The sequence below is a fragment of the Anolis sagrei genome, chromosome 4 (genome assembly GCF_037176765.1).
Source record: "Anolis sagrei isolate rAnoSag1 chromosome 4, rAnoSag1.mat, whole genome shotgun sequence".
Taxonomy (NCBI): Eukaryota; Metazoa; Chordata; class Lepidosauria; order Squamata; family Dactyloidae; genus Anolis; species Anolis sagrei.
Genome location: NC_090024.1, coordinates 54,424,654 through 54,443,160, shown reverse-complemented (window position 1 = coordinate 54,443,160; position 18,507 = coordinate 54,424,654). Strand labels below are relative to the sequence as shown.

General features: G+C 37.3%; 1 protein-coding gene across 8 annotated transcripts in view; it reads left to right on the top strand.

The window, feature by feature from the left end:
• ASXL3 (ASXL transcriptional regulator 3) overlaps window positions 1-18,507 on the top strand; it is a 145,902-nt gene that overhangs the window by 93,786 nt on the left and 33,609 nt on the right. For 5 of the 8 annotated variants that reach the window (XM_060775235.2, XM_060775236.2, XM_060775238.2 and 2 more), the window contains 3 exons: window positions 13,100-13,217; window positions 14,146-14,265; window positions 18,341-18,504. In XM_060775235.2, coding sequence (XP_060631218.2) covers window positions 13,100-13,217; window positions 14,146-14,265; window positions 18,341-18,504 — 402 coding nt within the window. Of the gene's footprint in view, window positions 1-8,782; window positions 8,826-12,473; window positions 12,797-13,099; window positions 13,218-14,145; window positions 14,266-18,340; window positions 18,505-18,507 lie in introns of those variants that run through there. The other 3 variants (XM_060775242.2, XM_060775241.2, XM_060775237.2) reach the window with 3 other exon arrangements.

The following is an 18,507-nucleotide window of genomic DNA, read 5'->3' as shown; positions in this document are numbered from 1 at the left end:
TCCTGCTGCTTAACAGCCTCTCCTGAGCTGGCTGGGATTGTCTTGGTGTTGCAGTGTCTACAGATAGTAGGACTGAGGGAATTCAATAACCATTCTGAAACTGCCCTCTCAGGAGTGGCTCAAGATTTCATGGAATCCATGACAAACATGAGTTTGTCCCAAGTCCTATGATTCAGCTCAGCACACTCTGGACCTTGACTTCTTTGCTTATTTGGATGATGGTTATCTTCTCAAGGAGAAACTCTGAGATGGTTTAAACTGACTGGGACTCAAAATCTCTGCAGAGGTGGCTACTGGATCTGTCAATTTCGCAGGTGAATCTGTAGCCCTGGCTGACCTCTGAATGGCTGAATGGCCAGACCAGTGCATGCTATCACCCTTGAGTCTCCCCTCTTACAAAGAAAAGCCAATGCAGCCCTCTGTTTTTCTAGGGAGTTGGGGCTGATGAAGTGAGTGAGACTGAGACTTGAGTGACATTGTTGGAAGACTCAAAGTGAGTCTGAGAGAATGCAGTCCAAAGCCTATTCTATTTGAAGGCCTACTCCATGGCAATGCAGGCAGCAAAGAAGTGATTTTTGCTGCCACTATTTAATCTGCAAGGAGCCATCCAGCAGAGCTGGTAAGAGGTCTATTACACTGGTCCTTAATAGAAAATACAGACAATGTGACAGCCTGCTGTGATGACTTTGCACAGTACTTTACAGACAAAGTCACTCAGATCTGCTCCCAACTTGGATATTATAGTGGATAAAGTTCCAGTGTGTGTAATCTAGGCACTTGTTTGTCTAGCATTATTGGACAGATTTCAGTTTTCAGACTGCCCTATGAAACACCTGTATGGCACAGGATACTCCTGGTGGTTCCCACATGTCGGTTGAAGTAGTGGGTAACCAGGACACACAGCAGCCAGTGGGGCTCATCAATGTGATTCTGCTTCCAAGCCTTTGGAAGAATTATTTGCTTTTACCTTTGAACTTAAAACAGCAGTTTCAGTTCTTAAACTCCTTAGTTCAATCAATGGGTTGAACTGAGAATGGCAAAGGACCACTTTATTTTTTATCATAGGTGGGCTCGCCTATTAGCAAGCTGTCAAGAGTAAATATTGTTCACTCTTTGCACATTGCCAGAGAATGCGCTCTTTGACCCGCTTGCTGAATGTTGGCTGAGTCTGCATGTTAACTAAGGGGAAACTAAATGGTCCTTCTCTCATGATCTGCACCACTTGCTTGACAGCATTAGTTTCTGTTGGGGAAATGCTGTTTTGATTCTAAATTTGTTTTAGTGTTGAAATAACAAACAGCAGTGCCATTAAAAGCAGCAGGGTGCAATCTGCTTCCTAGTTTGCTTGTTTGCTTTTATGCTGTGGTGGAAGAGAGATAATATTTCCCCACGGGACATTTTTCAATTGACCACATTAACAGCTTAATTCTAAAACCATTTTTCAAGAGAGAAAGTCTGTCCTTTTAAAAGAAAAAAGAAAAAAAATCTGCAAGTTAATATACCCTGCCTTTCTTGTTGTTGATGTGAAAGTTGGCATGACTACTTAAACTACACATCTAAGCTCCTACATGCAGTTCTTTTTCCTGCTGTTAGAAAGTAACCAATATGTGATTTTAATTGAGATGAGAGGAATACATAGCTATGAACATATGAACATGCTTTCTGATATAAGAACAAAAAGAAAATGCAGCTTAAACCTTTAGATGTCTGTATGTGTGTGTTCCTCTGTGCCTTGAAGTCACCTGTTGACTGCTAGCTATATTGTTTTGCAGACACTGTGATAAAATGGCAAGAGAATCCATGCATTAAATCAATGTTACTCAAAGGGAATGTCATGGATGGCTGCTGGCCTATGAGTCATTGGTTGCCATTCCATGGAGGATTTCCAGGAAAGAAAAGATCTAGATGTAGCAAATGATGCAAATATGGTACCAGTCCCTGGCACACTGGTAAAAAACATTGTTAATCCCCCATGAGGTGCACTGCATTAAACAACATAGTGAAATTATGTACATAGTATGAAAGAGAAGACTGAAATGGTAGAATTGTTGAGTTGCAATTTCAACCTTCCGGTGGTAGAGTGGTGTGCCACCAACTTTATCATACTAGAGGTTAAAGAATAGGCAAAGAGTATGCATCCCACTAGTAATCCTGTGGCTGCTTCCTGCCTTTAAAATGCTCAGCCACTGAACCACAAACCCCAGAATTCTGTAGGAGGTAGCCACAGGATTTCCCATGGGATGCATATTCTTTACCTACTCTTTAAGCTCTAGTATTATAATAGTCCAAACAACAAATTATACAGTAAAATACAGAATTTATGGGAAGTATATCCAGTGGGCCCTTGAAAACCACAGTAGTTTGGTTCCAGGAAACACACACCCACACCGGAATACATGGGTGCTCAAGTCCCATTATACAGAATGGTATAGTAAATTGGTTGCCCCTTATATAAAATGGCAAAATCAAGGTTTGCTTTGGGGATTTTATTTTTTGGAATGTTTTGAAGCTATAGGTGCTTGAATCTGTGGATACAGAATCTATGGATATAGAAACCATCTATACTAAACAGTTATTTCTGGGACATTTAAATGACTGACCACCACAGCTCAAAATATTGAAATAAACATTCTGTCACAACATTCCACAGTTTTAATGTGCAGTTATATAATGAACAGTTCAGCTCTTCGAATCCCAGAAATATTAAGTCTATGGCATGGTAACAATATTTGGTTTGTTCTTATTTTCTATCATAAATGTGCAGTCATAAACCATGAACTACATCTGAACATTGTGGGTCCTCCTCATGGCAATGATGTCTCCAGTTTTGACAAAGGGAATGCTGACATGAGGAGAAATGACAGATATGGTTTTTGATATTTTCTTTGAGAAGTAGAAAAACATGCTCAAGATATGGAAAAGAAGGTCTCTTACTTGTTTGAGGAAGGTAATAGATTATTATTATTATTAGTAGTAGTAGTAGTATTAGTATTATGTATACCCTGCTTTATCTCTTATGAAGGAGATGCAAAGTGGCTTACAGTTAAAAGTATGACTACATGGTGTAAAATATGCAAGTATGCAAACATTAAAATATAATTAAACATAACAGTATTAAAACTCACAGTTAAAATACATTAAAACATATTCAAATCTAAAAATCATAGCACCTAAAAATCAGTCCATAGCATCTCCAAGTAGAGTAGTACTTGCAAACCACAGGAAGCTGCTGAGATCAGTTATTTTCCACCCATTTGAGCTGAATGTCTGTTTTCTGTTGAAAAACGGACATGTTACGGGAGGGGGTAGTTGTTTGTCTGAATTGAGAATTCTGTCCATTTGAAACTTCCAGAATTTGGTTATCCATCTTCTTTGCTTTCTTTCTTTATAAAATGAGGTGGTTCAGGGGATGTCAGGAGGGCAGGATTGGAGGTTGTCGTAGCAGTTTTAGTGAGCTAGTATTAGGCTTGGGTGATCCAAAAAATGGTTCAAAACTCCTTTCGGATGTAGACGGCACTGGTGGTTTGATTCGGAATTGAATTCCGAATTTTTCCAAAAAAATTCAGAACTTTCCAAAATTTCCAAATTGCTTCATTAATGATAGAGAGAGACCTTTGAGGGCCTTGGAAGCTGATTTCACAAGTTAGAGAAGGAGAGGCTTGAATGTATGGGATTTGTAGTGTCTTTTGTGGCAACACACAGCAAACTAAGAAAAGAACAAACAGCCCTGAGACCTTTGGGCCTTGGAAGCTGATTTCACAACTTTGTGAAGGAGTGGCTTGAATGTATGGGATTTGTAGTGTCTTTTGTGGCAATGCACAGCAAACCAAGGAACAAACAGAGAGACCTTTTGGCCTTGGAAGTTGATTTTACAACTTTAGGAAGGAGAGTTTATGTTCAAAGAGTGGCTTGAATTGATGGGAGATCTAGTTCTTTTGAGGCAATGTGCAACAAACTAAGAAATACTGAGGCCAGAGAGACCTACTACAACCCTGGGGCTTTTAAAAACATTGGAGTGCTTTGGTTCCTCCATGTTGCTCCTTCCACCCACACCATGCACCCACAAACCGCAATATTCATGTGGTGCCCACCCGTCCCAAACCCCACCAGCAACAGCATACAAGTGGCAAGGCAGCCAGGCAGGCAACAGCCCTTCTCCCAGCCCTTATTCTCTGCTTGCTTGCTTGCCCTGCTCTTCTTCCAACCTCCCTTCAACACAACCTCCCTTCCCTTTCCCTTTCCCCTCTCCTTTCCCTTCCCGGGCTCCAAATGAGCCTCTCAGCCATGTGCTCCCTATTATATAGCGCAATGGCTTCCAAAACCCTTCCACTCCCCAAAACATCTCCCCTGATTGGCTGGGAGGCAAGCAGCCTCCCAGCATGCAAGCTGCTTGCCTCCCAGCAGGCTAGAGGACTGAAAAAAATGCTGAATCATTTCTGACTCACTTCCTGAGAGATAACAAAAATGGCAAAAAAATATTTGAAGGGCAAAGGGACTTCTGGTTTTTAAAAATACCCCAAAATCACTTCAAAAGGGTAATTTTTATCAAATTTATAATTAGTAATGAGTTATCCAACATGGATCTATCCATGCCTACTAAGTATCACTGCTGTTTTATTCCCAGCTATAGTGAGGACAATGCTGTTACTCATCACACTATAGAAAAAAAAATCACTTAAAATCTGCCTCCTGCAGAATTCTGGGGTTTGTAGTTTAGGGAGGAACCTTTCATAGCCTCACAAAACTACAAACCCTAGAATTCTTCAGGAAGCAGAAACCAGATTTTAAGTGCATTTTTTCTCTCTGGTGAGATGAAGTAAAGGCCACTTGGATGAATGGACTGACTTGCTGTAAGGTAACTTGCAGTATCATTAAGTTCCTGAATCAGAAAATTAATATGAACTAAGAGAAGTAGCATCAACTAAGAAAGTATTGTCTGAGTAAGAATATAACTTACTGTTAATAAACAAATGATCAAAGACTGTTCAGCTGAATAAAGGTGGAAATTATAAATGGAACCCTTTTGCTCTGAAGAGCCATCCAGTGTTTTCCTTCTCTGCTTGAATCATCTGTCCCAAATGTGTTGTCATTTTGGATGGAAAATATCAACTTGTGAATCTCTTTCAGTTTATTACAGTATAAACAAATTCATTATATTTATTTGGGATGTGAGTTTTCTTTATTAAAGTGAGCTTTATGAAATGCATATTAAAGGATACGGTCATTTGAGGGATAGGATGTCTTATTATTCTGTGTTACACAAAATGGTTTTAGACTTGCAGACATTGCCAGCTTGTATGGTTAGCACTTTGATTCTTTGCTGCATGAAACATGTTGTAGAAAAAATTTAAAGGAATGGGAATAAATTATTTTCAGACTTTAATTAATGTTGTTTGTGAAGATCTTGGATGTAGACTTGTTGATGATAATGATAAATCTCAAACACTAGCTTCAATGTGAGTTATATGAGAATGACATAGCCTCAGACTTTTGTGGAGCCAAATTTTCATTCATATTGTACATGGGGTTTGGTGTGGGTGGAGGGGGTGTGAGGGTTGAACTGTAACATTTTCTGCTAGATCTTTCAGCATTACATTTATATACTATATGGTCCTGATAGTTTTATGATAAGTGTAAGCAGTTATTGCATGACATACCATAATTACATGCTAAACAGATTTAGATCTGGATGTTTCTGTGTCTGTAAGCTAAATGGTCTGTATTTTCACTTTATGTATATGTCACTGGCTGATACAGTACATACCATGTAAAGCAGGAAGCTTATTCTGTTTTTCAAATATAGATGTTGTTGGTAGCAGTATTCCTTAGCAAATATAACATTTGATATTTCATAATGTTCAGCTTAGAATGGAAAATACCTTCTATGTCCAAGAAAATATCATTCTTGTTTGAGTTGTTAATGAAGACCTGGAGTAAATGAGTGAAAAGATATCTTAAGACTAGTATTGGTTATGAATATGATTTGTTATGGATAACATAGTGATTCCTGTTAGTTCAGATCTTGGAAAGTTACTTTTCAGAACATCAGAGCATACAGAAACCATCTACTGAGCAGTACTAGATTCATGCCATGGAATCCATGCACTGCTCAGTTATGGATGATTACATTCATTCTTTTGGGAAAAAAAATGTCTTTTTGTCCCATGATGATTTAAGATTGTTGGAAACTTAACATCTTCATAAGTGGACGTACATCTTTGAGGATTACAATGGGATATTTCATAATGTCTGCATCCATTAAGGGGCTACTGGCATATTCTACATAGGCATCTGTCAGGTTCCTGGCTTCCTTATCTTGTTCATAACTTGACAACTGCCTGTAAAATTATATCGTTTGGTATATTTAGGGAATTTAAAATATGAAATCTATATAAGCAATTCCTGAATATAAACTGTATTAAAGACACTGCTGCAGATTTCTGTACCTCATATACTCATACCAGATATTAGGGTGTACAATTTTTCATTAGTCATTGTAAGTAGTGTCAAATTTATTAAATCTGTACTTATGATGCAATATTTGACACATGGGCATGGCTAGCACCAAAAACTTAAAATTAAAATGTATCCAATACTTTTTGGGTTGCATTTGTAAATCTCAGAAACCTCCCAAAGTCAGTTTCATTTTCAGCACAAAGTAGCAAAGCAAAGCCAAAAAGGTTGCCTTTCCTCTTTAAATTAACGGCCTCTCACCATTAGGAGAGGGAAGCAGCAGGGAGAAAGCAGTGTTCGCTGGGAAAGAGACTGAGAAAGCACAGAATTCAAAAGGCCTTGCCCTAAACTACATTTCCCGGAATTCTGCTCAGCATCAGAAAACCCTAATCAGGATATGTGAGAGATTTGTCCTTCCGCAGAAACAGCCAGCTAGAGTTCCAATAAATTGTTGAATCTGCAAAGAGGAGGACTTACTAATACTTCTAGTAAGTAAATCTCTGTGCTGGGCTGGGAAGACATCCCTAGATGGAAGTTCTCTTGGTTAATATGAGAGACATCAAATGAGATAGCTGTTGTGGCTTCTTTAAAAAAAAATTTGTCAAACTTTAAAACAATACCTAAAATCAATAGATGTATGGATGTTTTTGAGAGTTGGGGGAATGATCCACTCTTATCTTGTGTCATTGTATAGAAAATTCAAGGAGAAGTCTCTTGTTCTTTTTAAAAATGTTGTTTATAAAAAAAATTCCCCAAAAATTTGTGGATAAGAGAAATGTTCTGAACTTTTTGGGCTAACAGTGGTAAATGTGTTCTAGCATTGTAGCAAGTTTCACCCCAATAGCTGTAAAAATGAGGGAGTAAGGAGCCCCTGAAATTTCCTCACTTGCAGAAAAAGTAACAAAATTTTGTTACTCTCATTTAGTAATGACATTTTCTCTAACGATAGTTTAGAAACACTTCAGAAATGAAATGGGTGTGTCCCCTAATTTTGTAGTGAGTTTTAAAAGATTGTTTCATCAATTGCACAGCCCTACCAGATATATCTCGGTTTTGCCAAATAGAAAAAAAAAACATAAAACTAGATAGTACATAATTTGTAATAAGTGGAAGATAATGCATTATTTGGACAGAATCAGACAGCATGGATTTAGCTAGCAAACAAGAACAGATTAAATATATAACAAAGTTAAAAGAGCATATAAATAATGCATACAATATTACCCTGTATCTACTCAGGATATATTCCTGGACTTCACCTGGATATGTAAGCCACAGAACCTTATTACAGTGAATGACCTCTGGCCCAGGAATACAATAGAGTCATGTTGGAGAACCTAAAAATACCTAGAGAGGGCATGTTTTGTCAGGCATGTATACATGAAACCACAGATACCAGTAATGTGGATAATCTGGTTATAAAATACATAATTAAAAAACTATCTGGATAAGGCTTCTAGAAAAGAGTAGTTTTTTCTGATGTTTCATCTCAGGCAGTGTATCCAGATGATAAAGTTCCACAGGCAAGTCATTCTACAATTTTGGGAAGCCAAAGAAAATGGGTAACAGCTTACAATGTAGCTCTTTGATTGATTGAGGTCGTGTTCTCGAAGAGGACCCAAATGTAATATAGAGAAGGCAATCCAGTAGGAAACCTTAACCCAAACCATGTAGAGTTTTAAAGGTAACAACTACCACTTTGTACCTTGCCTAGAAACTAATTGGCAGCTAGTGGAATGATTTTAATATTGACGTAAGCACATGTGATGCTGGGGGAGGCAGTTGAATCCGCCCACCCCCATGAAAGAGGCCAGCTGTGGTAGGTGCTGGTTGGCTTCACTGGCCCCAAACAACTCAGTTAATCCACTGGGCCTTCCCAATGTGGCCCACAACATTAAGTGATATTAAATAAATCACATGGCAAGGGGTAGAGCTAAGATTGGGGGTAGAGCTGAGACTATTTGAGGCCAGACAACCTCTCTAGTAACCAGCACTTTGTACCTTGCCTAGAAACAAATTGGCAGCTAGTGGAATGATTTTAATATTAATGCAAACAGCAAGGATAGCAGTATTTTCGATAGAAGGTTTAACTCTGCATGAAAAATGTTGAACTCCTCAGAATTCTTGCAAGTAATGAACTCTCACAAGTGATTCCTCCTATGTTGAATCTGAAGAAGTGAATTGATATCCAAGAAAGTGCATGCTAAAAGTAAAAAAAAAAACACTCTTAAAGGTGCTGCTAGATTTCTTCTTTTCTCTCTCTCTCTCCTTTTTCCAAACAATGAAATCACCTAGCTTTTCATGAAGATTGGAAATATACATCACTAAGTGTTAAAATTCACCTTGGATTTGAGTGTCGCTAAAATACACAGGTAAAAAAACATTTAGCTCTATAGACTGTTTCACTTATTATGGGGTCACTGTCATTGCAATAAAACTTTGTCTTAAACAGCATTCCAATTGCAAACAGAGGAATAATTTCATTGCAGTTCCGCGTTTGTCAAAGTATTAAATTTATCCACTGAAAAATTAAATATGTGTACTTTTAAGAAACAGGGAAAACTGATCTCCCTGCCTCTCGCTTCACTCTTCTAAGCATACTATGTGATCAGTGCATCTCTTCTGACTTAGGACTTCATCACATGGGTAAATGTACCCATCATATGACACCTAGTTCAGGAACGAAACTTGCTGTATCCCATCAAATGGCATACATCTACTTCTGGCGAGGCTCCATCCCTGTACTGTGGTGAAGTTGTTGTAAGAGGGAGCAACGATAACAAGGAAGGCTTCTTGTCTTCTTGTTGCCTGCAGTGGGATGAGCAAAAGGGGAAGCCGGGCAGTGACACTTTCCCATGTGGGATGGGGACAGCATTGCTGCGGGTGGGGCTCAGGGTGACAGATTTCCCTGCTACCTGCCAGAGTCACCATGTTGCCTGGCAAATCTCTCCACTGTTGCCCACATCGGGCAACTGAATGTGAGGAAGTCCCTACTAAAAATCCCTTCACCAGCCACTTGTGGTAGTTTAAGAGAATGATGGTGATATTTCTGGTTTTCCTTCTAGCCAGGAATTGCAAATACTATTTTATTCCAAATGAAAAATATATAGGTTCAACCTGGTGTGGCACACAAGTTATGCCTGCCATACTTAGATGTAGTTTGCAAATTACAAAACCTTCATACTTGGCAAGCAAACTGCAGGGGTGTTTTTCTGTACTGTGGTGCAAAGGAGGACTATCCCCACTGAAATTAGGCACACTTGCAGTGTGAGGTATTACTGCTGTAATCTTATGACTTGTTTGTTCATCTGATAACATCTTGACTGATAACATCTTGAATGCTACCTTAGGCTCTTTACTAAATCATTTTTTGAATTGTCTTTATTGCTTTATTACTTGTTTAAGGAGCAGATTAAAGAGCTGGGCATGTTTCGCCTGCAGAAAGAAGGCTGAGAAAAGACATGATTGATTGATTAATTAATTAATTAATTAATAGATGATAGCCATATATATTGTATAAATATGTGAAGGGAAGTCATAGGGAGGAAGGAGCAGACATGTTTTCTGCTGTCCTGAAGACTAGGACCCAGAACAATGACTTCAAACTACAGGAAAGGAGATTCTACCTGAACATTAGGAAGAACTACCTAATTGTGAGAGATGTTCAGCAGTGGAAGTCTCTGCCCCAAACTGTGGTAGAGGCTCCTTCTTTGGAGGCTTTTAAACAGAGGCTGGATGGCCATCTGTCGAGGGTGCTCTGAATACGATTTTCTTGCTTCTTGGCAGGGGTTGGACTGGATGGCCCATGAAGTCTCTTCCAACTCTATGATTCTATGTTTCAGTCACATGTAGAAATTGGCTTCAATTAATCCATTTATATTTGGTTATAAACTTCTTTGGGTGTTTTTTTTAAATTAAACTTGGTGTATAATTGTTTTGTACAACTATTGCATTAAATAACTGTGGGAAGTTGTTGCCATGGGGCTTCATGGTCAAAATAAGCTACGAACAGTGCTTGGGCTTGGTGTGCCTGCTCTCTATCAATGATGCTTTGTAAAATATCTTTAAAAAGTTACTTTTTGGATTCTGCAGCTATGTTGGTTGACAGATTCTGATGAGAGTATGTATTGTTATTTATTAATTTATTATCTCACCATTCTCCCAATAAGGGACCTAAGGTGGTAGTCACAAACCTCTGCTTGCTGGCCGTTAAGAGCCCTGGAGATGCATCATCACATGGTAATAAGGATTTGTAGTAAAAAATTTAATGATTTACCAATTTTCTTCTCAAAGGATGTAATGAGTACTTTAACTTTTTTCTTACCATTGCATACATTTTTTCAAAACTGTAGGGTTTTTGAAGATTATTCACAATTCTGGTCTTATTCTGTGCAATTTTATATGTGGTTCTTTTGCATAGAAAAATAACCTTTTCCATGTGACAGTAGCATTTTCAGTAGAGAATATTACATTTCTGTGCCGATTACTATTTTCTGTGCCAGAATTATGGATTTTTGCACAGAAAATCCTATCTTCTGGACAAAACAGGCATTTGGAAATTTTGTATAGGAATAAGTTCAAAAGTCCAGAGATTCTTGTTAGTACAGGATTTTCTCATTAGAGTGTCTCAACTCTTGGAAAATCGGATTTCAGCCATTTTTGAAATGTTTTCAAGTATTCTTTTCAATCATTAATTTGCAGGCAGTATAGGAAGGGCACAAAATCTGACACTAAAGGACAGTTTTGTATTAAAAACATTCTTCCTTTAGTTAGATTTAAATAAAAGGAAATTTAAAGTATGTCTTCCTTATTTCAGTTTGTATGTAAGGATAGCAGATATTTTGTATTTCAGAGTGTAACCACAATAGTTTCCCTTCTGGCAATAAGAACCACAGGCAACTAAAGCTGACAGTACTCAGCTGAAATCAATGTCAATATGTCTTTTAAACCAAAATCTGCCACAATTCTGATGGGATTTGAACATTCATATTTGAAAGTATTTCTCTGTGTTCTGTCAGGGTAACAGGAATGCACTATAGTTCAGCTTCCCAAGGTGATGAAAAAGAAATATTAAAGGTTGCCTTTCCATCTGCTAATGAATGGTAGTAATTGTTCATTTTTGTTCATTTTTACATTATCTAGTTAAGAGAAACTGAGAAGATAAATTTTAATCAACTTAAAAAGATATTTATCTCCATTAATATTTTGACAAAGCACCAATGTATGTAAATTGAATTGATTAAAAGCAATTATCCATTTAAAAAAATAGTTGGTTGACAGCCATTTTATAAACCCTCCTTTCTATAGACAGTAGCAATATGCCTCGATGATGAAATAGCCATGTAATAATTGGTCCATGCTTTCTCTTGTGTGTGTGTGTTTTAAATGTGGCTGAATTTGTGGCATCAAGTAGTATTATTTAAAGGAATCAGAATTAATTGTTTCCATTTCCTTTGGCTTTCAAAGTGTTGTGCAAAGCAATGTCTTCTAAATAGACTACAGCTGTATTACAATTATAGCATTAGCCTAACAAATCAGTAGTCATTTGTGATTATAAGAAGACAGGGGATAATAATTCTTACTAGGAATTATTGCCCTTGCTGAAATTTAGTTGTCTATGTATGTGTGTGTGTATATAATCCTCTCATCTTTCAAAGAAATCAAAGATGAGAGGATAAAATGAAGATTACAAGCAAGTACCTGATAATCAGCAATGAGCCGATGTGTTGTGACTTGCTCAGCTCACATATCTTTGCTTGTAAATTCTTTTAACAGGCAGATTCTCGCATTAATATGTTTCCTGACCTTCCAGTCTGGGCTCGTTTGCTGTCTAAAATATCCTGGCAGCTATTCAGTTTTCTGTTCGCAGCTTGCGTTGCATTATCATCCCTGTAGCAGATCTAGTTATAAAACAGACACACAATACAAGCCCCCTCCCATTTAGAGATATTTATTCTTGTATCATTTCCCCCCAGATTTTCCAGAATACCATCATGTTCGTGTTCTGAAGGTTAATGCCCAAAGTCAAGCAGGCAGAAGCCAAGTGCTGCAAGGTTTTCCAAGATTAGGACCGATTTCTTTCGCAGAAATAAATGATTCCTGCCATGTGCAGTGATTTTGTGCAGCACTACTCACGGCTGAGTGAGTGCATCAATACTGTAGCCCTTACATGCTGTACATACTGATGACACTGTGTTAACTTGATTGACTGAGCAGCGTTCGGGCGACGATGCACCTGCAAGAGATATACAGAGACACATTTTTAGTCTGGGTTTGAAAATATTTATTTTCCTTGGAAGTATTAGCATCCATTTCTGTGAGTTCCCACGTATCAGCTGCTAAGGTAGAGCATAGAGCAATGTGTGCTTCTTTGTTGTCAAATTTGTTCTAGGATTTTTTTTTTTAAAAAAAGAACCATCTCCCTTATCCCTATACGTGTGTATCTATGTGTTGTTTTCTGCGTGTCTCTATGTAAAATGTGTAAGTCAAATGGCATGAAAAGGAGGTAATGTGAAAGCTGGCAAATTTGTAAGTGAATAACAGTATTTATCTTAAGCATCAGTTGAAAGATTGGTGGATGTTTTGTGCTGTTCACTCATCAGAAGCATTTTGTGTTATATTTTTTCTATTTTGTTGTTCTTTGTAGGCTTTGAGACAGCAGCAGAAAAGAAGAAATGGAGTCTCAATGATGGTAAACAAGACTGTTCCTCGTGTTGTTTTGACACCATTAAAGGTGTCTGATGAGCAGTCAGATTCACCTTCAGGTAAATAGCTTAAAGACTGCCGGCAAGTAGAGTTTATAGGGAAAGTGCCCTCCCTGTGGGTGAGAGCTGCAGCGAACAAAATTAGGATGGGTGAAAATAATGGTGCTGTTTCCAATGTCCTAGAATTTTCTTATTGCTTGACCAATTGTATTAATGTAAAGAGGAAAGAATTTAAATCTGGTCTTTTACGCTGGGTGGTTTTTTTTAAAGTCAATATTCCTAGAGCTGTTATAAAGAAATGCAAAATATTGCTTGAAATGCTGATTCCTAATGGGACAACTAGAGACTGACATGCAGTGTCATCAGGGGGCAAAATGAATCACCATCACAGCTCCTCTGGGAATATAAATGACTCTCTGGATTGTATCTTACAATACTAGTTGTCCTTTTAAATATGATTTTGTGTTCTGGCTCCATCCTAATCATCACAGTGTAACCCTGACCTTTAGTGGCTGTTAAATTCTTCACAGTAGATATATTGTACTGAAATCTGTGTCACTTTTTATTGTAGATTTTTCTCTCCACACATGGGAGAAAATTAATTTTACGAAGGGAGGACATTCCCGTCTTTCTTTCTTCCCTTTCTTTTTTTTTCTTTGTCCCCACAGAATGGGAACTTGATCATTTTTTAAAGATGTCCTTCAGCTACCAGAGAAGTGTGTTATTTGTATTGGATTAGCAAACATCTATTGACTGCTACATTCAAGAAACTTGTTTTCACCACTTAATGGATTTATGAGCCTTTGCTTCATCACGTTCAGTGACAGGGAATCAAATTGTCAAGCAGAAGGCATTAGCTTTAAATAGAGTAGTTGGTGAAGATACCACTCTCGATTTAACAACGAGCAAAATAAAACATCTCGTTTTTCTTTTTGTTTTATTTTTCCCAAGTGGGGAAGCACTTCAGTATAATGTTTGTTTTTTAAAGGGTCTGAATCTAAAAATGGTGAAGCAGACAGTTCTGATAAAGAAATGAAACATGGGCAAAAGTCTCCAACTGGAAAACAAATGAGCCAGCACTTAAAGAGATTAAAAAAATCTGGCTTAGGTGAGTAGGTTTCTCAAATGTCCTCTCTCTCTCTCTCTCTTTTTGTCACTTCATTACTTTAGATTATAGAATCTATATATAATATATTTATATACATACTTCAAACATGCTATAGAAAGTTTTTATATTGTCTTTCTGATGTTTTTTAAAAAATATTTCAAGTGCTTAAATCCCTTTCTTGGCTGTTTTCTTTGTCCTTCTGAACTCTGCAGGGGTGCCCCCTTATTGGGACCTTTCCCCAGCATGCTTTTCTGCTCTTGACCTTTTCCGTCTAACAGACCCGAGCTATCTTAAATTGTTCATTTTGCAGCCAGCAGTTTCTTGCTTCATCTTTTTCTAAGAGAAACATATCCTTGCCTCCTATTATATTTCTACATATTCCTCAAAGGAATAACATGTTACATATTTTTTGTCAGTGAAACACTTAATGTTGTTGTCTCGCTTTCTCATTACATATTGAGACATGGTATCTGAGTTTTGAAACAATTTTTAGAACAAATATTTTATTCTATTCCTAGTTTTAGTTTTGTATTTGTATTTTTTATTTTTTAGCAAAACTGATAACTATTTAACTACTTATCCTTTTTAAAGCAGTGGCCACCTTGATTCTTTTGGCTTGTTTGTAGCAATCTAATGGAGTGATCATATCAGACTAGTGAAAAATGAACTCATAACAACCTACTTTATTCTTTTAAAAATCAATTTTCTGTTTATATCATCTTCCCTTTTTTGGGTTGGTTCTGAATTATGCACTCAACATATCTCTCTGTTTCATAACGAACATATGTTTTGCTTTATAATTAAACCTGGTTTTAACAATTCATCAAGTACAATTCATTAAAGTACCAAATGTTCTCTCAGTTCATCTGGATAAAATTCAGTCATTAGTTTTTGCAGCAAAGCTCTTTATAGCCCATAATCAATATTCGGAGTGTGACTGATTCACTACTGAGCTCAAGTGGAGTTGCTTTGCCCTGGGATTCTCAAGAAGGGGCTGTAAATGAAATGCAGGGTGAGGGAAGGGGTTAACTTTTTCTGTAGCAATGTTGAGATGTTTCAAATATTTTCAGGGTTTTTTCTAGCCTACCTTAAATCTCCACTAAAAGTCCAGAATGAAGGTCATATAAAACTGTGTTCAGTGTTCATTGTTATTTTGTCTCCCAACAGTATATTATATTACTCTATTATTTTGTGTGTGAAAAATAAAATAAAAAGACATGCTATCTGAAAAGTTCTATAAGGTTTTTCTTTTTCAGATTTTTTAAATAATTGACTAGTTGTTCTATTGATTAGAAATAATGCTGTATGTGTCCTTGGGTCAATTATTTAGCTCTCTTAGCTATAAAGTGCTTTTCTGTATTAAAATGTTTAGAGGTCTTTTCAATAGGCATTGTAGTTTCTTTAACAGTAACAATCAGTGAGGCCCCATCTGCACTGCCATATAAAATCCAGATTATCAGCTATGAACTTGATTATATACACTCTATGCAGGGCTGCCTTTGAAGACAGCTCAGAAACTGCAATTGGTGCAGAGATCAGCAGCCAGGCTACTAACTGGAGCCAGTTATAGGGAGCACACGATGCCTCTACTAAAGCAAGCTCCATTGGCTACTGATAAGTTTCCAGTACCAATTTTAAAATCTGCAGGGTAGGCCCTCCTCTCTGTCATGCCACTGTCACAAGCATGGTTGGTGGGAATGAGAGAGGGGGCTTTCACAGTGGTGGCCCCATGGCTTTGGAACTCCCTCCACAGGGAGATTAGACAGGCCCCCATATTGTCTTCCTTTCATAGTGACTTGAAGACATGGCTCTTCAATCAAGCCTTGGATAATGTTTAGTCCCTAGTTGTCCTATGCAGTAGTTGCACATCCTGCACTTTATCCCATACCCTCTCTCCATTACTGCACCTGGCATTTATTTTATTCCTAATGTTTACAGCTTGGCCATGTTTACAGCAATTTTCCATCATGGTTAGAGGACTCCAGTTTGACTGAGTTTGAGTTGATTTTTTATATGTGTATTTGTTTTATTTTATTGTATTTTATATTGTGCTCACTCATATTTGTTTTTTAGGCACGTTGTGCCATCTGTAAGCCATCTTGAGTCCCTTTGGGGAGATGGCGGCAGGATAGAAGAATAAAGCAGTAGTAGTAGTAGGTGTAGTTGTTGTTTTTCTGTTATCTGGATTATTTGCTTTGATAATCTGAATTATATGGCAGTGTAGATCCAGCCTGAGTTCCTCTTTGGCTCTTAGGACCTTTTACAAGTTTAATTTAGAAAATATTGGGGGTTTTTCAATTGAGCATCTGCAATATTTGACCTGTCGTGAAAACCCAGGACTATTGCGTTTAGTTTGTACAATTATTTTTCATTGTCTTTATTTGTCACCTCTCAACCCACCAGGGCCCCTGAGGCAATCCACAGTCCATAAAAAACACTTTTAAAGCAGTAAGGAAACAAAAGAAAACCCCAAAGCAGCCTGAACACATCTTTTAAAATCAGACACAGTGAGAAGCAGAGCAAACACCATTCATTTTAAGAGATAAATGCCTCTTAAAAAAACCGTAGCCTATTGAAAATTCTGAAGAGTTGGAACTGGTTTGGCCTCTCATGTGAAGGAGATCCACAGTAGGACTTCTGCTGCAGAGAAGGCCCTGTCAAGGGTTTGTAGAATATGCAATGGCCGCTGATAATGATCTTTTATTCTGGGCAGGCTCATGTGGGAGAAGGGTATGAAGACATCAATTCTTGTAAAAATACATACTGTTGTTAAATAAAAGTGCACATTCAACTGGTTCTTCTCCTCCTCTCTGGTCCTACAATACCTCTCTGGAGGAGCAGGGCATGGATTATGTCACAAAAGAGACAGATATTCAAAGCAAAGCACCAAGAGCCTGGAGAAGTAACTCTCCATTTATTTCTGCTTGGTTTTGGCATCTCCACATTTAGCTAATGCTTTCCTAGAGGGTTTCTCAACTTTCTGGAAAGGTTTCTTAGGAGCACAGAAATGCTTCAGTAGGAAGGACTTAGAAAAGAATAGGGACATGACCATGTTTTTTGAAATACCAAATCATTTAGTGGAACTGCAAATCACATCCAAAGGATCTGTCCAAACTTGGGTATTAAAATGTGAATGCTGCCCAATTTATGCAAGTGTGAAACAAAAACTCTCTGCATTGATGGGGTCTGAGCTGGTTTTAATTGACCAGTGGACATAACTTCAGTGCAGTAAGAAAATTCTGGATTTTGTGTTGGAGATAATTAGAAAAAGAATTAAAAAATAAGTATTCTACACATTACTTACCTTACACAAATCTATGATTTGTTCATATTAGGAGCACCCCAAATGTGTGCACCCCAAATGTGGTCGCTATACCACCAAGATATTTTAGAATTAGAAAAGATGAGAAAAAATGCTATAATACTATGACATTAAAAATGCAACATAGTGCACTGAAGTGTATTGTAGGATAAAACACTAATATTATTACTCACATCATTAATGTTTAAAGCTTTCAGCACTAAAATATTTATATGATTCAGGGTCATTTTTCCTGTTTTGCTATAGGATGAAAATAGAGAGAATTTAACATTTAAAGATTAATTCAGAAGCTTATCATCTGATACAGGTTTCAAAAAGCATATAGAGGAAAAGTATGTTTTTGTCATGGGGACATTAGCTTGAAAGGCACTCAAGCAAATCTATGTCTTCTTTAAGACATATTTCCTTTTCCTTTGCTTTTGAAAAGTTTTGTTCAGCGACTGACATTTTAAACACTGGTTTGTTCAATGACACTAGAAATTGACTCATGAATTAGAAATTGACTCACTCGCCTTATTTTTTTTGTTTGAAATAAAATAGATAATATTTCTTTCAAATTACAGTAGAAATACAGATGTTTTACAAATATGAGAGAAGATGAGAGTATTAAAAGACATATTTTGAAATCTTGGGGAAAATTGTATTCTCTCCACAGGAAAAATGCTATACCACCTGGAATCTCCTTTTAAAAATCTCATTTTCTCACCTTGTTTTTGTAGTAAGATTAAATTTGTCTTTTTTATTTTAATCCAGGGCATTTGAAATGGACCAAAGCAGAGGATATTGACATAGAAACCCCAGGATCTATTCTCGTGAACACTAATCTGAGGGCTTTAATAAACAAACACACATTTCTTTCCTTACCTCAGCATTTCCAGCAATACCTCCTGCTTTTGCTTCCAGAAGTAGATAGACAGGTA